Genomic DNA, 23,135 nt, shown 5'->3' on the forward strand with positions numbered 1-23,135 from the left:
ATTTTAACTACATTTATTGGTCAGAAAAGCATAATAAGCCATTCGTTACCAAAGACATATTCATACTTTTTTTCATTTTCTTCCATCAGAGACAAAATGAAGTGATGGCACGAGTGCAGTTTTAAATCGTAAAACACATGCAACAGTATGTTTTGTTGTAATTTCATATTCATATGTTTTGTTCTTTTCTCCAAACAGTAACATTTATGAGCCAAATTGGCATCTAATCATTGGAAGTTTATGCCTCCTGATATTTCTGGCAGTGTACCTCATTCACTGCAAAAGGAAATTGTTCCATAGTTGTGAAATGTAATATGTAAAACTCTCATTTTAGCTGTCGGCATATCCGGTAATTAAAGGATTAACTTGGTAATCTAAATAGTTTCTTGGCTTTGCTTTCCTCCTCCCCCCCCCCCCCCCCCCCCCCTTATTATTTTCTACACTGTCAACGATTTGAGAATGCCTCCTTTCCCCCGCCTGTCTGTTTCTTCTGTAATCAACTTGCTTCTGGTTTAACCTCATTTCCGTTTGAGCGCAAGGCGTCGACAAATCCAAAAGCCTTGTGCGTGCCTGGGATGGCAAAGACGACGACTGTGTCAACCCCCAACAAACCGCCTCAATTCTTCTGGGGGATTGTGTGTTATTGCAAATAGCGTTCAAATAAGTCACAGGTGGAGTTTACTTCGATAACTTTGGGAATCTCAAACAAAACCCATGTGATTATGATACGGAAGTCTTATATTCATTATATTGGATAGGAGTTATTTTTCTATAGTGATCTATTTGTATGAAACCCTATTGAATTGAATGGAGCCATATAAATAATAAATAACATGGAGAGCATGAGTCTTATGTAAGTCATCTAAGGGTTCAATGTACGGATACTGTAGCAAAGAATGCCGGCCTAAGGATGCAATTTGATGGAATTTCTATTATACATAGACTCTTCAGCTCTGCCAGCCTCTTGATATTGTGCGTTATTCGAAAATGACATCCAAGGCTTCCTTTTGAAATGTCTTGTTATGAATTTCATTATCTGCAACTTTTTCATACCTCGGCATGTTGGAATGTCCGGTAACCGTATGTGCAGGAACTTTTGTGTCGTGTAGAAGAAGACGACAAAGAGGACTCTTGTCACAGTTAAAACTTTCCCATGGGACAGCAAAGAAGTGCCAGATCTAGAATCAGTACCATGGTCAAGGGCACTGGAAGGACTCCAAGCCAACGTACTGTATACCTACCCGTCCATACTGCAACTTGTGGGCTGTTTTTACTTTCTAAAAATAGAATTAAACCAAGTATAACAAAAAAAAGTCTGAATATTAAGAATCGAACAAGAAAAAGTCAATGTTATGAGAGTGACAACTGTATATCACAAAGCTGAGATTAGCGCGCAGACCTCAGAGCTAGAGGACCAGGGTTCAATTCCACCCTCGGCCATCTCTGTGTGGAGTTTGCATGTTCTCCCCGTGCATGTGTGGGTTTTCTCCGGGTACTCCGGTTTCCTCCAAAAACATGCTAGGTTAATTAGCGACTCCAAATTGTCCATAGGTATGAATGTGAGTGTGAATGGTTGTTTGTCTATATGTGCCCTGTGATTGGCTGGCCACCAGTCCAGGGTGTACCCCGCCTCTCGCCCGAAGACAGCAGGGATAGGCTCCAGCACCACTGCGACCCTCGTGAGGATAAGCGGTAGAAAATGAATGAATGAATGATTTAATATGGGCGACACGGCGATTGAGTGGTTAGCACGCAGACCTCACAGCTAGGAGGACCAGGGTTCGATTCCACCCTCGGCCATCACTTGAAACAAACACCTCAACACAATAAAAAAAATAGCAGAATCCGTGACATAACTGAAATTTAAGAACATTTGAACTGGGTCCAGACCAGGGTTCAATTCCACCCTCGGCCATCTCTGTGTGGAGTTTGCATGTTCTCCCTGTGCATGCGTGGGTTTTCTCCGGGTACTCCGGTTTCCTCCCACATTCCAAAAACATGCTAGGTTAATTAGCGACTCCAAATTGTCCATAGGTATGAATGTGAGTGTGAATGGTTGTTTGTCTATATGTGCCCTGTGATTGGCTGGCCACCAGTCCAGGGTGTACCCTGCCTCTCGCCCGAAGACAGCTGGGATAGGCTCCAGCACCCCCGCGACCCTCGTGAGGATAAGCGGTAGAAAATGAATGAATGAATGAATGATTTAATATGGGCGGCACGGCGATTGAGTGGTTAGCGCGCAGACCTCACAGCTAGGAGGACCAGGGTTCGATTCCACCCTCCATCACTTGAAACAAACACCTCAACACAATAAAAAAAATTAGCAGAATCCGTGACATAACTGAAATTTAAGAACATTTGAACTGGGTCCAGAACAGGGTTCAATTTCACCCTCGGCCATCTCTGTGTGGAGTTTGCATGTTCTACTCTTAGTAGTACCCGGGGTAGTTCTTCTCCCGTTGAATGTGGAAGTGGTACATTTTTTACTTCTTACTTTGGCCTTCTTCCTACTCCTACTTCCTATTCCTAAAGTTAAAAATAGATAAATAGTGGGCTAACAAGTTAGCTCGGTAGCTTTTTATGCTTAAGGCATCTATATATAATATATATATAGACCTCACAGCTAGGAGACCAGGGTTCAATTCCACCCTCGGCCATCTCTGTGTGGAGTTTGCATGTTCTCATTGTGCATGCGTGGGTTTTACTCTGGGTACTCCGGTTTCCTCCCACATTCCAAAAACATGCTAGGTTAATTAGCGACTCCAAATTGTCCATAGGTATGAATGTGAGTGTGAATGGTTGTTTGTCTATATGTGCCCTATTTGTGTCTATATGTGACTGGGCGACTAGTCCAGGGTGTACCCCGCCTCTCGCCCAAAGACAGCTGGGATAGGCTCCAGCACCCCTGCGACCCTCGTGAGTAAAAAGCGGTCGAAAATGAATGAATGATTTAATATGCCACTATGGCGTCCTAATTCAACGACTTTGAGAGATTACTGTTGGTTCAGACCAAATTTGTAATTCAGAAATTTGAATTCATACGAGTCAGAATTGACATTTTTACATTTCCCTTTAAATGTTTCTTCCTGTGGTAATTGTACTAACTGTACCAAATGCCCTAACAACATCGTGTGCTCCTTTAGCACCTGAGTTAATATGCTGTCAATGGAATATCTTCAGCAGAGTTCACTCTGTGCCGCGGCTCGTGAATAAACCTTTGCTGATGGTTTGAAGAGGTCCATCTAGAAACGAGGTCCACTTGAAAAGCACTGAGTTGTGCCAAGGCCGAAAGTCTGCTCTCAACTGTAGTCATCGATGGTGGTTGACAATCTATCAGCAACGTACTTGCTGTAATAATGGAGGTCTTTGTCGAATAAAAGCAATAGAGAGTAAAAAAAAAATACTTGGCTATGACCCAAAAACAGTGATGGGCGCTTTCATGTCTTGAATGGAAATCCGCCTGGTAGCTTTGGCATAATTCGGTTGGCAGCCCAGCAAATGGCACATGGAGAAATCATAACCCGCTAGAAGGAGGCATGGAAGGGGTATAAAGCAGGGGTCTCAAACATGCGGCCCGCTAGTTTGACACTAGTTTGAGGCCCCCGCCTTGATATGAAAGTTTTATCATGTACCCAGAAAAAAATATTACGTTTGATTAATGTTCATGTTAAAGGTTAAATAACTGTTAATAGTTATCCTCCCTATCCGTGTGGAAGTGGTAAGTTTTTGGCTATTTAAGTTTAAAGGAAATAACTTGGAGGCTACCGTTTAGGTCGCTAGCTCTCTAGTTTGCGAGTTAGCATGTGTCTGAAGACCCTGCAGTTGCGCAATATGTTGTAAATAAAAAGAGTATAAATGTGACTATAGTCGTGTTTTGTCATGTCTACAGGGCTCTAATAATGCTTTGTTCATTTTAATCTGAAAAAAATAATTTGTCTACCCACCAACTATATGTGGTTTCTTAAGTTTTTATTATTTGCTGTTTTATTATTATTATTATATTTATTTATTACTGATTGATTGATTTTCTTTATTCTTGATTAATTTATTTTTCATCTTATTTTATGCAGAAAAATAAAAATTAAGATATTTGAGAACAGTGGAATGTTTTATCAGAGCTTTTCCTGTAGAAAATTTAATTTTTTTTGTTTTTAATAAATGCGTTTTTTTTTTTTTTTTTTTGGAAAACCTGATGCGGCCCAGTCTCACCCAGACCCGAGCTCCAGTGGCCCCCAAGTAAATTCAGTTTGAGACCCGTGGTATAAAGTATCAGCTGTGCCTCCGCATGAGTGAAAATGGATATTTCATTCAATCTGGGCACTCACAATGTTAATGATGCTTTTTAGAAGAGTAAGATAGTTGCTGCATCAGTGGTTTTTTTTCACTTAACTAAATAGAAAAAGATCAATCCCTCTCGATTTGGAGCTCTTGCTGTTATGTACTGTACACAAATTTAGACACCAGTTTCTTCGTTTCGTGCATATTTGCACAGACAAATGCAAACGCTGCCTCACTAACAGATCACAACTCAAAATATCAAATCGTTTACATCGCCGTACACTTGAAAGGGTCTTGTCAGGAGACAAGTGATGTCAGGTGGTTCCAAAAAATGGAGATATGACTTCAAATATTCATGAAAAAAAAATCAACACACATGAACCGCACCAGCGAGAGCTCCTCGGTTGAAACGCTACAAGCCTCATTAATTGTGTCTATTATTGTGAACTCTATTCACAAAACGAACGGCTCAATCCCCTTCCTTTGGACCCACCATTTGACACAGCTCAAAACACAGTTTAATCACCGGAATACCGCATGCAATATGATTAATGCGAGTCGCTTTTGAAGGCAATTCTCAAAGTCGATGACGTGACCCGAGTCTCTGGATCACAACCGTCATGGGAATACTGTCACCACGGAAGAGCGTAGGCAGCACGGTGCATCATTACTATGCGGAATTAATGTATGCACGCGAACGCACGGACCTGCATCAGTGTACATGCTTAGCAGCCAATTTTCTATTCACGTCAAAGGAGAATCATTTACATTCCCTGCTCCGCCCCCCCCCCCACCCCCCACTTCCTCTCTTTCTGTCCTTTATATCCCGATCTCATCGCCTCCTTCTGCCAATGACATGTGATGTGATTAGGTTGCTATGGGTGCCATCACTCCTACATGTTTATTTAATCTCTGCATTTTTTTGGCACAAAGCGAATTCGCTCTGTGTTGCCAGTGATTGATTATTTCCACAAACCTGAACATCTTCTAGCTTGTTGTGCTCAAATGTGCATCTTAATTTACATACAGTACATCATAATCCAGACTGAACAACGCAACCGTGCCATCTGAATGTATATTTTACACAATATATATTTTTGCTCTGTGTACAATTGAGCTTTGTTGTTTTTTTTCTGCTTCGGAATGAGTGTCACTGTAAAATGTATGTTTGACTTTCTAACATATGAAGGTAAATATTTGTCATCGAGGGACAAATGTGCATCACTCAGCTGTGCGGCTGTATCATACGTGGGGGGGGGGTAGATGGAACCTTTTTATAAATATCGCATTTTTCTTTCTTTTCCTGTGTTTGATCACTGGCATTGTTTACTCTGTCAGCAGCTTATTTATACTATTTTTAACTTAACATAAGCAACATTCCCGTTCCCTTCATGCTCAATATGGAGTGTTATTGCTCAGTAAATATATTCAGTGGCTTTAAAAGCAACCAGAGACTCAATTCATCTAACAAAATGCATGTTTACAGCAGCTTTGTTGCTTAACATGGAACGGTTGATTATTCTGCAGGGTAACTTTAATTGAATTAATTTCAGAAGACATCGTGATACGCTGATGGTGTCATAAAATGTGGGTTATGGCTTCTGCTCATCACTGTTGTAAACAATACCGTGTTTGCTCAGTGATGCTTTCCGTTTAGGGACATTGTGTACAATGTACATACAGTGGGAATAGTAACCTGGGTTGCCATTTTAGCTTAATATTTTACCAAAAATAACACTATTATAATGCAGTGATAATGCAATAATATCACCAGGAAAAAAAGGAACTTTACTTCTTTACTTTATTTGTACATTAACCATACAGAAGCCACAAATAGATTTAGTGCTACCTGTTTAGCCCTGCCCATAAACACATTGAGAATAAGAAGACAGTGCATGAGGGATCGGTGTTTACCGAGTTAGACTTTAGGAGACTCTAAAACAGGGGTCTCAAACTTGCGGTCCGCGGGCCAAATGCGGCCCGCGAGACGCTAGTTTGAGGCCCCCCACCTTGAATACCAAAGTTTAATGTTTAAAAATGACACCTTAAAGCTGTGTGCACACCGGACACAATTAACATGATTTTTGCCCCCGCCCATACTGTTACCCTACCCTGTTACCCCGCCCTGTTTTGCTTTGGGTTAGCAATGAAGCTAAAGGCTTATGAGGCTGGGTGCAAATAAATGCAGGAAATGATTTGGAATAAAAAAAAACATGTTAAAGTTACGACGCTGCTCCCAGATAGAACTGAGTACGATGCTAACTTGCTAATTGGGTATAATTGAGTATAATTGGGTATAATTATTAAGTTTTATTAATGTTCATGTTAAAGGTTAAATTACTGTTAATACTGTACATTGATTCTGAAAAAAATAATTTGTATGTGGTTTCTTCCGTTTTTCTTATTTGCTGTTTTATTATTATTTTACTTATTTATTACTGATTGATTGATTTATTGTCTTTATTCTTAATTTGTTTATTTTTTTTATCTTATTTTGTGTATAGAAAAATAAAAATTAAGATATTTGAGAACAATGGAATGTTTTATCAGATATTTTGGTGTGGAAAACCGGAACCAAAGTACTGAAAAAGTGTAGGGTATAGCAGAAGCAAAAGCATTGAAGTTTTTTTTTATTGATTTTTTTTCCAGTTTTTAATAAATGCATTTTGGGCCCTAGCTCCGGTGGCCCCCAGGTAAATTGAGTTTGAGACCCCTGCTCTAAAAGCACGCCTCTGCGTTCTGAACAAGCAGCAAGTATCAGTTTTCTATTGTTTTTCTTGTTCCAGTCTCTTCTCCACTTCATCTCTTGCGCATGTAGTCATCACCTCACCGGGGAGTTGACATGGTCAGCTGGGCCGAGGAGATGCTGCGTTCCGTGTGCAGAGGGAAATCTGCCACGGACATGATGGCTCAGAACACTGGCAGCTGGTGCACCCTTGTCGGGGATTCTGTGTAGGCTGTTTTGTGGATATTTTAGGTCAGTTGAAACGCCTCTTGAGGGAAGAGCATCTGCAGGCAAATATCAAGTCTGAACACTGCATACTTCTTTTGGATTCAATTGAACCTATCTGGGATGCTTTGTTTTGGATTCGGTTTATGTGTCGTGGGCTGCACGGTGCGGGAGTGGTTAGCGCGCAGACCTCACAGCTAGGAGACCAGGGTTCAATTCCACCTTCGGCCATCTCTGTGTGGAGTTTGCATGTTCTCCACCGTGCATGCGTGGGTTTTCTCCGGGTACTCCGGTTTCCTCCCACATTCCAAAAACATGCTAGGTTAATTTTCGACTCCAAATTGTGAGTGTGAATGGTTGTTTGTCTATATGTGCCCTGTGATTGGCTGGCCACCAGTCCAGGGTGTACCCCACCTCTTGCTCAAAGACAGCTGGGATAGGCTCCAGCACCCCCTCCAGCACTATCCTCATGAGGACAAGCGGGATAAAATGAATGAATGAATGAGTTATCCTCCTATTTTGTGTGGAAGTGGTAACTTTTTGGCTTCTTTTTTGTCTTTCCCACCCTCGGCCATCTCTGTGTGGAGTTTGCATGTTCTCCCCGTGCATGCGTGGGTTTTCTCCCACATTCCAAAAACATGCTAGGTTAATTGGCGACTCCAAATTGTCCATAGGTATGAATGTGAGTGTGAATGGTTGTTTGTCTATATGTGCCCTGTGATTGGCTGGCCACCAGTCCAGGGTGTACCCCGCCTTTCGCTCAAAGACAGCTGGGATAGGCTCCAGCACCCCCTCCAGCACTGTCCTCATGAGGATAAGCGGGAGAAAATGAATGAATAAATGAGTTCTCCTCCTATTTTGTGTGGAAGTGGTAACTTTTTGGCTTCTTTTTTGTCTTTCCCCACCCTCGGCCATCTCTGTGTGGAGTTTACATGTTCTCCCCGTGCATGCGTGGGTTTTCTCCGGGTACTCCGGTTTTCTCCCACATTCCAAAAACATGCTAGGTTAATTTTCGACTCCAAATTGTCCATAGGTATGAATGTGAGTGTGAATGGTTGTTTGTCTATACGTGCCCTGTGATTGGCTGGCCACCAGTCCAGGGTGTACCCCGCCTCTCGCTCAAAGACAGCTGGGATAGGCTCCAGCAACCCCCTCCAGCACTATCCTCATGAGGATAAGCGGTAGAAAATGAATGAATGAATGAGTTCTCCTCCTTTTTTTGTGGAAGTGGTAACTTTTTGGCTTCTTTTTTGTCTTTCCCACCCTCGGCCATCTCTGTGTGGAGTTTGCATGTTCTCCCTGTGCATGCGTGGGTTTCCTCCCACATTCCAAAAACATGCTAGGTTAATTAGCGACTCCAAATTGTCCATAGGTATGAATGTGAGTGTGAATGGTTGTTTGTCTATATGTGCCCTGTGATTGGCTGGCGACCAGTCCAGGGTGTACCTCGCCTCTCAGACAGCTGGGATAGGCTCCAGCACCCCCGCGATTTTTGTGTTTTGGATTGTGGTTTGAGCCAATGCAGTGCTGCTGTATGTTGATTTAATTTCTGCATTGACCTGCAAGGACTCTGTTAAGTGGCTGATACTCCCACTGTGTGTGTGTGTGTTAGTGTGTGTGTGTGTGCACTCACATTGACTTTGAAATCCATTGTGTCGTGACAATAATCTAAGCCTTTTTACCACGCATCAAGCCTTCATTATGAGTGCGTGACCAGAATGCCATCCTATAAAATGACAACATACTCCTCTGAAGAAATCACGTGTTTAACCTCATTAACCTAAAGCGCGTATAGTTAAACGCAAGACTAACCCCTAACACATGAGTGGGCGCGTCCACACAAACACCGAGTGGGGGGAAAAAAAAAAAAAAACATCATCAAGCAGTTGAGTGTTCAATGTCACCCTGAAATGAGAAGCCGTTGGTGAGTTGAGTTCACGCTGTCACATGCTCATCAGATCTTCATCATGTCAGTGGCTCAGCTGGTTTCTCTTTGACTTTCTCCCTTCAACATCATCTGTTTCCGATGAGAGCCATCAGCTGAAATACTTTGAGTCAATCTGGTCCATTGTTTAGTCTGTGGGGAGTCCACAGGTGCAGACCGACTTCATGGCCGATAGAGATTAAATGGACGTTTTATGTAATGATTATAAGGATGATACCCTTAAAAATTAAAAATTACATTGGAACTGTTTCCTTTGTAAACAGTTCTAAATATTTTAATTAATGTTAGTGCGGCCCGTGCAAGTTTGATATGGATGCTGTATGGTATCATGTACCCAGAAAAAATTATTACGTTTGATTAATGTTCATGTTAAAGGTTAAATAACTGTTAATAGTTATCCTCCCTATCCGTGTGGAAGTGGTAAGTTTTTGATATGGATGCTGTATGGTATCATGTACCCAGAAAAAATTATTACGTTTGATTAATGTTCATGTTAAAGGTTAAATAACTGTTAATAGTTATCCTCCCTATCCGTGTGGAAGTGGTAAGTTTTTGATATGGATGCTGTATGGTATCATGTACCCAGAAAAAATTATTACGTTTGATTAATGTTCATGTTAAAGGTTAAATAACTGTTAATAGTTATCCTCCCTATCCGTGTGGAAGTGGTAAGTTTTTGATATGGATGCTGTATGGTATCATGTACCCAGAAAAAATTATTACGTTTGATTCAGTTCATGTTAAAGGTTAAATAACTGTTAATAGTTATCCTCCCTATCCGTGTGGAAGTGGTAATTTTTTTGCTATTTAAGTTTAAAGGAAATAACTTGAAGGCTACCGTTTAAAGGTCGCTAGCTCTCTAGTTTGCGAGTTAGCATGTGTCTCAAGACCCTGCAGTTGCGCAATATGTTGTAAATAAAAAGAGTATAAATGTGACTATAGTCGTGTTTTGTCATGTCTACAGGGCTCTAATAATGCTTTGTTCATTATAATCAGAAAAAAATAATTTGTCTACCCACCAACTATATGTGGTTTCTTAAGTTTTTATTATTTGCTGTTTTATTATTGTTATTATATTTATTTTTTACTGATTTATTCTTGATTTGTTTTTTTTTTCATCTTATTTTGTGCAGAAAAATAAAAATTAAGATATTTTTTAGAACAGTGGAATGTTTTATCAGAGCTTTTCTTGTAGAAAATCGGAACCAAAGCAAAGTTTATTCATTTTTCTGTTTTTAATAATTTTTTTTTTTTTTTTTTTTGGAAAACCTGATGCGGTCCAGTCTCACCCACACCTAAGTAAATTGAGTTTGAGACCCCTGGTCTAGAGGAGCTTTAATTGCTGACATAGTGCCTCTATGGTATGCTATGGCGTCACAGTCTTACCCCCCCCCCCCACACTTGACGCAGATATCACTATCACACTCACACTCCGTCCCCCTCGATGGCAACGTTTTATTCCTCCTCTAAAGTAATTATTTCCTGTAGAACTGCGTCCTTTGCTTCAACTCTTTGACACAAACACGCGTTGCGAGGCATCTTCATTGTACTCGTATCTCCACAGTCTGAAAATGGGTCCAGAAAATGGGAAAAATATGTCGGCAAGTGATGCATGTCCATCATTGGACACAGCACATTTAGTTTTCATTAAGAGTTAAACATGTACACGAAACATTAATGGGGTTCAGCGGCAGTGGTGTGCTTCACCGTATCTCATTCTGATAGATTAGCAACTCAGCACACGAGGGGAAGCAAAGAGTGCGGCATTAATATAATGGCTTGTGGAGGAGGAAGTGCGAGGAAATGTCTTTATCCAAGGATTGGTGTTTACGATGCTATTTAATATCGTCTCTGACACGAGCATCAGCAAGGAGGCTGACGGGGGGGGGGGGGGGTAGGACGAAAGGAGCACAAAGGTCGTCGGCTGTTTTATTAGGAGAGATGAGGGTTTTCCATCGTCTCCTGCTGCACACGGGGAGTGATGGAGAAGGCTGTTAATGCCTGCTCAGTCAGCCATATTGGATACAGCGCAGTAAATTAATATTACTTTCCTTTTTTTAAAGGGTTTTATTTTGGCTTTACTAGCGTCCCTTGAGTGTCGGAGGTTATTTCCTTCTTCCTTCCTCTCTTTTTTTCCACTTTAACTCCAATATCTTTGTCGGGAATCGGCGTTTGTGCAGTGCTGCAGGCTTTCTAATGTCACTCATGTTCTTCTTCTACATTTTTCAGCGAGTGCAAAAAACCTCAGCTGTCATTGGTAGCGATGTGGTCCTGAAGGACAGCTCCTGAAGATGTATTTGCCCCTCCTGCTATAGTATAGCATATCAGAGGAATAAACCATCGCATATGAGATGTTATCTCGACTAGCTCTCGCTTAACACAGCTAGAGTCCTAGTTGAAGACTGAGTCATATAACTCATTTTGAAGTGGTTCCGGTCTCCCAGATAGGATTTATGTCAGTCCATCAGCAGTGATTTTTTTAAAGGGGTGTGATTAAGAGCCGGAGTCACGACATGGACCCCCCCCCCTCGGATGCCGCCAAGAGCACGCAAGGCCAAGCTCTGTCAGTGCCAAGTCTTCTCCAAGATGTCCTCGCTCTCTGTGTCTCTCTTTATCACCATAGCTGTCCATCTGGCTCTCTGCATATTAAATATGCATATAAACTCGGAGTAGCATTTTTGATACAGTGTTCATGCAAAAAAAAAGCATAACATATTGGCGTCATAATTGATTTTGACATTGTATTGATGTACTGTAAAATGCAGTATTCTCCATCGACTGCCATCACTGCGTATGTCGACAAGCAATTAAAATGTGCTTTATTAAGTATTTCTGTGTTTCCCACAGGAATACAATCGTCTAATTTGTATAATTGGCTATAATGACATTATTATGTTTTTAAACCTTTTTAATAACACAGGATTAAGTTATTGTCTTATGGGTATTGGTGTCATAATCTGCCATGGGTCAATACACAATGGATATTAATATAATCAGTAATATTTGCCGCTTTTATGAGTCTCCAAAAAAACTTAATAGCTTCATGCTGTGTCTTTTTCTCATACAGATCTAGAAGCTACACTGACCATTTTGTGTTTATGAGAACAGGTATCACCGAACGCCATTGCAGGGGTGGCTAAACTACGGCCCGGGGGCCACATGCGGCCCAAGTGTTTGAATCCGGCCTGCCGGTTGCTTTCTAAGTATTTCAGCTTTTAACATACAAGCTGGGAACATGACTTACAAGTCGGATGTCTGATTTTGTATAAAATAAATAAAAAATAAAAAATAAAAAATAAAAAATAAAAAATAAAAAATAAAAAATAAAAAATAAAAAATAAAAAATAAAAAATAAAAAATAAAAAATAAAAAATAAAAAATAAAAAATAAAAAAAAATTCATAATTTGATGGTCTGATTTTTAAAGTGCTCCCCAAAAAAGGGATATGAGAACATATACATAGCTAATAGCATAACACTTTTACAGATAAAATTATACAAATAATAACAAATAATTCAGGGGCGGCACGGAGGTCGAGTGGTTAGCGCGCAGACCTCACAGCTAGGAGCCCCAGGGTTCAATTCCACCCTCGGCCATCTCTGTGTGGAGTTTGCATGCGTGGGTTTTCTCCGGGTTCTCCGGTTTCCTCCCACATTCCAAAAACATGCTAGGTTAATTAGCGACTCCAAATTATCCATAGGTATGAATGTGAGTGTGAATGGTTGTTTGTCTATATGTGCCCTGTGATTGGCTGGCGACCAGTCCAGGGTGTACCCCGCCTTTCGCCCGAAGACAGCTGGGATAGGCTCCAGCACCCTCTCCAGCACTATCCTCATGAGGATAAGCCGGAGAAAATGAATGAATGAATGAATGAGTTCTCCTCCTATTTTGTGTGGAAGTGGTAACTTTTTGGCTTCTTTTTTTTGTCTTTCCCCACCCTCGGCCATCTCTGTGTGGAGTTTGAATGTTCTCCCTGTGCATGCGTGGGTTTTCTCCGGGGACCCCGCCTCTCGCTCAAAGACAGCTGGGATAGGCTCCACGAGTCAAAAAGTTTGCCGCCCCTGCACCATTGGTTACCGACTGTGTACACCTGCTCTGATAACAAAAACTTGGTACACTCCTGTTATAATAATGTCATTGTATTAGCTTTTGGCTAATAATATTATCTTTTACACTTAGTATGTACTGGATTATGCAAAGACTCCTGATGCAACCAAGGATGCAGTGCACAAAGAATGTGTTTGCTCTGAAGGAACTTGAGAACCTTGACCTCAAACCCATTTGGAATGAACCTGAGCATAGACTACATTAACCAAGCACTGCTGTACGAGCAGACACACTCCAACATCTTGTCCAAACTCCTCCCAAAAGACTGCAAACTGTTATGGCTGCAAAGTGGGCATCCAACTCCATATTTTGTTACAGACAATATTTTCTGTCTGCTTCATTTCCCTCTCGAGTGAAGTGATCACAGTTGCGAGCTCTCCTGAGTTCAGGAGAAAATATTGTCATCGGGCGTCCGACTACAACTAAAATCTTTGCTGTTATTCTCTCCACTAAGGTTCCGAGCACGCCGCGACTGCGACGCTTCCTGCCGCCTTCTCTGACCTGTTACCTCACTTCCTGGTGGAACCGGGGGATGAGTACATTGTGAAAAACAAGCCAGTGACGCTCACCTGCCGCTCCACGCCGGCGACGCAGATCTACTTTAAGTGCAACGGCGAGTGGGTTCACCAGGATGACCACTTGATTGAGCGCACCGTGGACCCGTCTACAGGTAAGGCGCAGGAAGTTACGTTTGTTGGGATGAATGATATTTGTCATGCAGTTTTGTGTGCAACTTCTGTGATGATAATATGAGGAATTAGCGGCGGCACGGCGGTCTAGTGGTTAGCGCGCAGTAGGAGACCAGGGTTCAATTCCTATTAACTATTTCTATTAACTGTCAACTATACTGGCAACTGTTATTTAAACAAAATCATTTTCTTTTTCGGCTGCACGGTGTACAAGTGGTTAGTGCTAGGAGCTAACAGCTAGGAGCTCCGGGTTTGATTCCCTGCACAGGCATCTCTGTGTGGAGTTTGCATGTTCTCCCCGTGCATGCGTGGGTTTTCTCCCAATATTCCAAAAACATGCTAGGTTAATTAGCAACTCAAAATTGTCCATAGGTATGAATGTGAGTGTGAATGGTTGTTTGTCTATATGTGCCCTGTGATTGGCTGACGACCAGTCCAGGGTGTACCCTGCCTCTCGCCTGAAGACAGCTGGGATACGCCCCAGCACCCACTGTGACCCTGGTGAGGATAAGCGGTAGAAAATGAATGAATGAGTTCCCCTCTTATTTGGTGTGGAAGTGGTAACTTTTTGGCTACTTATTTTGTCTTTCCCCACCCTCGGGCATCTCTGTGTGGAGTTTGCATGTTCTCCCCGTGCATGTGTGGGTTTTCTCCGGGTACTCCGGTTTCCTCCCACATTCCCAAAAAAAAACATGCTAGGTTAATTGGCGACTCCAAATTGTCCATAGGTATGAATGTGAGTGTGAATGGTTGTTTGTCTATATGTGCCCTGTGATTGTCTGGCGACCAGTCCAGGGTGTACCCCGCCTCTCGCCCAAAGACAGCTGGGATAGGCTCCAGCACCCCCGCGGACCTCGTGAGGTAGAAAATGAATGAATGAATGAGGAATTAGCATGATATAGGGATCTAGGGATAGGGATATTGGATCTTTTGGATAGTCCACAATAAGCACATTTGGTTTCAGCCTCAGAAATCTCCACGATCACCTTGGAGACCTGTTTGTTTTTTTTGTCACCCTCCTCCGCCATCAAACATGCGTGACACGAGTGTTGTGTGATTCAGACACGATCTGCCAATGCAAGCCACCTATTGGCAGCCTGACATCTGACAGGAAACAGGGAACGTGATAATGACAGGTTTTCAGTGCGGCATGCAAATATCCGCCGTAACCAAGCACATGATGCACACCGATGAGTTAGGCACAAAACAACAGAAAAAAAAAAACTCTTTTGTTTTGAATTGAAATCAGCTTAGTAAATCAAAATCGGTTTTCTGCCTCATATGTGCGTTCCAGAAAAATTCCGATCTGGTATCCAAATGAACAAAAAAAAAAAACTCTTGTAGCACACTGAGCCTTTGATTAGTGTGTGCCGACTTCTCCCCTCCCCAGTCCTCAACTTTTTCTTGCTTGCCAGTAAAAGCAAATTCATGATTTCTTTGCCGTGTGAGTGACTTTGAGTGATTTAAGCTCCAGTTCCTTGTTGCCCAACTGCAGAAGTTGCGGCAGAAACAGTGGTAGCAAATTGTGTTTCCATCTAGTACATGTCACTACTCAGTGCCTACTTTTTTTTTTAAAGGGAAATAATATAATACAATTCTGCACGGTGGGCGAGTGGTTAGCGTGCAGACCTCGCAGCTAGGAGACCAGGGTTCAATTCCAACCTCAGCTATCTCTGTGTGGAGTTTGCATGTTCTCCCCGTGCATGCGTGGGTTTTCTCCGGGTACTCCGGTTTCCTCCCACATTCCAGAAACATGCAAAAACACACAAGCATGAGTCTTATTTATGTCTTTATGTACTATATTGGGTTGCGCGGTGTAAAAAGTGGTTAGCACGCTGGCCACGCAGCTAGGAGACCCGAGTTCGATTCCAACCTCGGCCATCTCTGTGTGGAGTTTGCATGTTTTCTCTGGTTTCCTCCCACATTCCAAAAACATGCTAGGTTAATTAGCGACTCCAAATTGTCCATAGGTATGAATGTGAGTGTGAATGGTTGTTTGTCTATATGTGCCCCTGTGATTGGCTGGCCACCAGTCCAGGGTGTACCCCGCCTCTCGCCCAAAGACAGCTGGGATAGGCTCCAGCACCCCTCCGTGACCCTCGTGAGGATAAGCGGTAGTAAATGAATTAATGAATGTGTTCTCCTCTTATTTTGTGTGGAAGTGGTAACTTTTTGGCTACTTATTTTGTCTTTCCCCACCCTTGGCCATCTCTGTGTGGAGTTTGCATGTTCTCCCCGTGCACTCATGGATGGATTGGTATCGGCAGCATAAAACCCTGATTGGAACATCCTGAATTTAAACACAAATCTGTGTTATTTTTTGGTGGTCACATCAATATTTCAATGTTTTGCCATTGTTATATCTTTTCTACAATATGCCTGAGGTTCATAAAGAAAACGTCGACAAATGGCCAAAATTAACACGCTTGGTTTATGTATTTGATGACAGAAAAATGTCTCCAGGCTCTACCAGGCTAGCCAAAGACTTGGCTGCACAGTTGTGGAGTTGCTCTGCATGTGTCCAAACCTTGCCGTCCACCACAGTAATGCACACTACCCAGGCTTATGGAGGTGCTCTGCATGTCTGGAGCTCTGTGTCCTGTTTTTCACTTTTAATACGTACATTATGGTAATTTTGAGCGGAGTTACAATGCATATCGGCACCTGCCAAGTAGCCCCAAGTTCAAATTTAGTGTATATTAGTGTATATTAATATATAGGAAACACTGCACTTTTTATTTCTCAGTATTCTCCCGTGAATATTACTGTATTTTCCTCTCTATAGTTGTGACCTTGTGGATTTGGCTGCCCTGCTATGATAAGATGATCATGAATTGTGTTGTCATAAATTACAGTTTGCGGCAACCTCATAACACCAATGCAGCGATAGTGTGCCAGCTTTTAATGCCAACCGACCAATTCGTCACGCAGTTATGAGCTCTTATAGTCAGCGTTTATTTTTCTATAAAAATAAATCTGTCATGCTTAATTTAACAAACTCTGACTTCTATATATGTATCTGCAATATCTGCAATATTCCAAGATCAGGTCACGTGTGTGTTGATATCGATACACGGCTCTTTTTTTTTATGTATATGCCATATGTGAGATTGTGGACTTGTGGACCATACAGCATCCATATCAAAAACTTACCACTTCCACACGGATAGGGAGGATAACTATTAACAGTTATTTAACCTTTAACATGAACATTAATCAAACGTAATAATTTTTTCTGGGTACATGATACCATACAGCATCCATATCAAAAACTTACCACTTCCACACGGATAGGGAGGATAACTATTAACAGTTATTTAACCTTTAACATGAACATTAATCAAACGTAATAATTTTTTCTGGGTACATGATACCATACAGCATCCATATCAAAAACTTACCACTTCCACACGGATAGGGAGGATAACTATTAACAGTTATTTAACCTTTAACATGAACATTAATCAAACGTAATAATTTTTTCTGGGTACATGATACCATACAGCATCCATATCAAAAACTTACCACTTCCACACGGATTTTTTTTATGTATATGCCATATGTGAGATTGTGGACTTGTGTAGGAGACATGGCTGCTCCAAAGTACCGCCATCGATCTAGCAAACACTTACGCTGTTTAATGTCAGTGCCGGCCTAAGGTGTTTACGCATGGCTCCGTCTGATTCCCCTTCCAGCCAGAAGATGCGAAGAGCACACATCCATGTGTATGTGTTATTTACTGATACACCCCCTCAGGGGATATCAAAAGGTTAGGATTGAGGGAATGCAGTTATTTCGTTATTTCGGGAAAATATGTAGCATGTCCGTGTCAGTCCGCTCAGTACAGACTTGTCAGGATGTCCTCACACCTTTAGTCATCACCCCGGACTCCAAACTTCGATTTGTTGCCAGGCAACAGGACTTTCTGAAGATACCAACATGCGCCCTGAAGGAGGAAGAAATGTTGACTTGGACACAAACCCAAGTTGACAACAATTGATTGACAATTTACACTGTAGTATATAGTGTGGCGTCGCCTTTTAAAAATAGCCTAAGAGGAACTTGATGATTATTTCTACCTGACTTAGCTGCTCTCCTCATCCACACTGTGGACTCAAATCGTGTTCTTTTCATTGGTTGGTTCCTGTGTGGTCACATGGAGTCTAAACAATGGCGTTTATTCCATATCAAAATATTTCTTTTCACCATTTGATGGATGAGTGACCTAAAAAAAATGATCAATCACAATAAAGAGCCAGAAATATAACACCTAAAACTTTCAATATTATATTTTGATATATGGTAAGTTGTCCCAAGATCCTGATTTGTCACTGTGAGTCTTTTAACAAAGAAATAGTGAGTCGGATTGTTTTTTTTTTTTGAAGATTTTTCAAGCCATATAGCATTAACTTAATACAGATGTATGTTACACATAAATGAAAACCCATCCCAGTGAATTGAAATTGACATTTTTCATCTACTAGCAATAACATGTGCTGAATATTACACATTCATATCTCAAAACGGCTTCAAGAATCGGGTCATTCATTCAGTAATTTTCTACCGCTTATCCTCACAAGGGTTGCAAGGGTCCTGGAGTCTATCCCAGCTGTCTTATATACCCTGGACTGGTGGCCAGCCAATCACAGGGCACATATAGACAAACAACCATTCACACTCACATTCATACCTATGGACAATTTGGAGTCGCTAATTAACCTAGCATGTTTTTGGAATGTGGGAGGAAACCGGAGTACCCGGAGAAAACCCACGCATGCACGTGGAGAACATGCAAACTCCACACAGAGATGGCCGAAGTTGGAATTGAACTCGGGTCTCCTCGCTGTGAGGCCTACGCGATAACCACTCGACCACCGTGCAGAATCGGCTCATGTTAAACCTAATTTAATCTTAATTTTTATTTTTTCTGCACAAAATAAGATGAAAAATAAATAAACAAATCAAGAATAAAGAAAATCAATCAATCAGTAATAAATAAATATAATAATAATAATAAAACGGCAAATAATAAAAACTTAAGAAACCACATATAGTTGGTGGGTAGACAAATTATTTTTTTCAGATTAAAATGAACAAAGCATTATTAGAGCCCTGTAGACATGACAAAACACGACTATAGTCACATTTATACTCTTTTTATTTACAACATATTGCGCAACTGCAGGGTCTTGAGACACATGCTAACTCGCAAACTAGAGAGCTAGCGACCTAAACGGTAGCCTTCAAGTTATTTCCTTTCAACTTAAATAGCCAAAAACTTACCACTTCCACACGGATAGGGAGGATAACTATTAACAGTTATTTAACCTTTAACATGAACATTAATCAAACGTAATAATTTTTTCTGGGTACATGATACCATACAGCATCCATATCAAAAACTTACCACTTCCACACGGATAGGGAGGATAACTATTAACAGTTATTTAACCTTTAACATGAACATTAATCAAACATAATAATTTTTTCTGGGTACATGATACCATACAGCATCCATATCAAAAACGTACCACTTCCACACGGATAGGGAGGATAACTATTAACAGTTATTTAACCTTTAACATGAACATTAATCAAACGTAATAATTATTTCTGGGTACATGATACCATACAGCATCCATATCAAAAACATACCACTTCCACACGGATAGGGAGGATAACTATTAAGAGTTATTTAACCTTTAACATGAACATTAATCAAACGTAATAATTTTTTCTGGGTACATGATACCATACAGCATCCATATCAAAAACTTACCACTTCCACACGGATAGGGAGGATAACTATTAACAGTTATTTAACCTTTAACATGAACATTAATCAAACGTAATAATTTTTTCTGGGTACATGATACCATACAGCATCCATATCAAAAACTTACCACTTCCACACGGATAGGGAGGATAACTATTAACAGTTATTTAACCTTTAACATGAACATTAATCAAACGTAATAATTTTTTCTAGGTACATGATACCATACAGCATCCATATCAAAAACTTACCACTTCCACACGGATATGGAGGATAACTATTAACAGTTATTTAACCTTTAACATGAACATTAATCAAACGTAATAATTTTTTCTGGGTACATGATACCATACAGCATCCATATCAAAAACTTACCACTTCCACATGGATAGGGAGGATAACTATTAACAGTTATTTAATCTTTAACATGGACATTAATCAAATGTAATAATTTTTTCTGGGTACATGATACCATACAGCATCCATATCAAAAACTTACCACTTCCACACGGATAGGGAGGATAACTATTAACAGTTATTTAACCTTTTACATGAACATTAATCAAACGTAATAATTTTTTCTGGGTACATGATACCATACAGTATCCATATCAAAAACTTACCACTTCCACACGGATAGGGAGGATAACTATTAACAGTTATTTAACCTTTAACATGAACATTAATCAAACGTAATAATTTTTTCTGGGTACATGATACCATACAGCATCCATATCAAAAACTTACCACTTCCACACGGATAGGGAGGATAACTATTAACAGTTATTTAACCTTTAACATGAACATTAATCAAACGTAATAATTTTTTCTGGGTACATGATACCATACGGCAGCCATATCAAACTTGCTGAGGCCGCACTAACATTAAACTTTCAAGGTGGGGGCCTCAAAGTAGTGTCCTCCGCATGTTTGAGACCCCTGTCTTACACACATACCACAACTCATTTGGTCACTCATAGATGTACAATGATGTGTATATTATTTTCAAAATCAGGGCACACTTACAGTACATGGATCAGCGGAAACATTGAATGTTTTTTTTTTTTTTTTTAAACGTGTGTAATTGTTGTAAAGACCCAACACCAGCATAGCACACAGTCCCTGCGACAATGCTTTAAATTCACACACACCAGAGTCGCCATTGATCTCGGTGCACAAGATACTAGACAGTGGGTGCAGTAAAATGGCTACCGTGTCAGAGATGAAGATAAATTACAGTCCCGGATAGCAGCAGAACACGCTTTTATTTGAAAGGTACTTGTATTAGTATTTAATGGGGGTTACAGCATTCGTCATTGATTCAAACTGGGTGATGTGGGACACAACCAGATATACAAGGCAAGGTTAATCAAAGTGATTCCTCTTCTTAATAATCATCTTAATTAAATGAAGTCAATCATTCATCTTAATGATACACAATGAAAATGTCTGTGTTTCTTTGTTGGATGTGTGACCAAAGCTTAGAAAGAAGTTGAGATATTAGTAGGAAATTAAACTACAAAACATTCCAGTGAAAGAATGCAACAACAGGATCCCATCAGCAAGTTTCACTGAAATAACAACTTGCAATATTCAATCCACGTTTGCTCCCAGCAGACTCAAATATCAATTTATCAGCTCGGTTTAAATAAATACCCGAATCACCTCCGACCTACAGCCATGGTTGTGTCAAAACTCACTGGCTCAGGTGCGAGGGAACACGACATGTGGGATAACTATCTTTTCGCAGACATAACCTCTGCCCTCATCACACAGCCTTGTTTGCTGATACTCATCCAGTGCTGCGAGCGCAAAAACTCTGCCCCAGCTGTGGACTGTACGCTTCCAGTATTACATCTGTCCAAAAAGGGAACCAACCAGTTATGATTCTGTGTGAAAGGGTCAACCCTTGTTCAAGATTTCAGGATAAGGGAAACGGGGAATGATTGTAACACTTTTGATTTTTTTTGCCTGAGCAAGTGTAACTCTGTGGTTCTTTGTGCTAGAGATCGCAAATTTTGACACATGGTTCATATATTGGTCTGGTTTCTATAACATACACTTGGACTTCTACTCCACCATCACAGATTATGTAAATTGATGTCAAATACCCCAATACCACAGTTAGTTGTAACACAAAAATATCTAGTTTCATTCATTCATTCATTTTCTACCGCTTTTTCAAACAACCATTCACACTCACATTCGTACCTATGGATAATTTGGAGTCGCTAATTAACCTAGCATGTTTTTTGGAATGTGGGAGGAAACCGGAGTACCCGGAGAAAACCCACGCATGCACAGGGAGAACATGCAAACTCCACACAGAGATGGCAGAGAGTGGAATTGAACCCTGGTCTCCTAGCTGTGAGGTGTGTGCGATAACCACTCGACCACCGTGCAGAATCGGCTCATTCAATCATTTTTTTCCTCACGAGGGGTGCGGGGGTGCTGGAGACTATCCCAGCTGTCTTTGGGCGAGAGGCGGGGTACACCCTGGACTGGTGGCCAGCCAATCACAGGGCACATATAGACAAACAACCATTCACACTCACATTCATACCTATGGACAATTTGGAGTCGCTAATTAACCTAGCATGTTTTTTGGAATGTGGGAGGAAACCGGAGTACCCGGAGAAAACCCACGCATGCACGGGGAGAACATGGAAACTCCACACAGAGATGGCAGAGAGTGGAATTGAACCCTGGTCTCCTAGCTGTGAGGTGTGTGCGATAACCACTCGACCGTCGTGCAGAATCGGCTCATTCATTCATTCATTCATTTTCTACCGCTTTTTCCTCACAAGGGTCGCGGGAGGGCCGGGGAAAGACAAAAAAGAAGCCAAAAAGTTACCACTTCCACACAAAATAGGAGGAGAACTCATTCATTCACTTTTTCCCGCTTATCCTCATGAGGATAGTGCTGGACGGGGTGCTGGAGCCTATCCCAGCTGTCTTTGGGCGAGAGGCGGGGTACACCCTGGACTGGTCGCCAGCCAATCACAGGGCACATATAGACAAACAACCATTCACACTCACATTCATACCTATGGACAATTTGGAGTCGCTAATTAACTTAGCATGTTTTTTGGAATGTGGGAGGAAACCGGAGTACCCGGAGAAAACCCACGCATGCACGGGGAGAACATGCAAACTCCACACAGTGATGCCCGAGGGTGGAATTGAACCCTGGTCTCCTAGCTGTGAGGTGTGTGCGCTAACCACTCGTCCGTCGTGCAGAATCGGCTCATTCATTCATTCATTCATTTTCTACCGCTTTTTCCTCACAAGGGTCGCGGGAGGGCCGAGGGTGGGGAAAGACAAAAAAGAAGCCAAAAAGTTACCACTTCCACACAAAATAGGAGGAGAACTCATTCATTCACTTTTTCC

The 23,135-nt window shown here is 41.2% G+C and overlaps 1 protein-coding gene across 4 annotated transcripts in view; it reads left to right on the forward strand.

The window, feature by feature from the left end:
• Positions 1 to 23,135, forward strand: part of unc5a (unc-5 netrin receptor A) — a 226,806-nt gene that overhangs the window by 97,512 nt on the left and 106,159 nt on the right. For all 4 annotated transcript variants that reach the window (XM_058063405.1, XM_058063406.1, XM_058063407.1 and 1 more), the window contains exon 2: positions 13,735 to 13,950. In XM_058063405.1, the coding sequence (XP_057919388.1) occupies positions 13,735 to 13,950 (216 nt within the window). The remainder of the gene's footprint in view (positions 1 to 13,734; positions 13,951 to 23,135) is intronic.

This window comes from Doryrhamphus excisus, chromosome 23 (genome assembly GCF_030265055.1).
Source record: "Doryrhamphus excisus isolate RoL2022-K1 chromosome 23, RoL_Dexc_1.0, whole genome shotgun sequence".
Lineage (NCBI taxonomy): Eukaryota > Metazoa > Chordata > Actinopteri > Syngnathiformes > Syngnathidae > Doryrhamphus > Doryrhamphus excisus.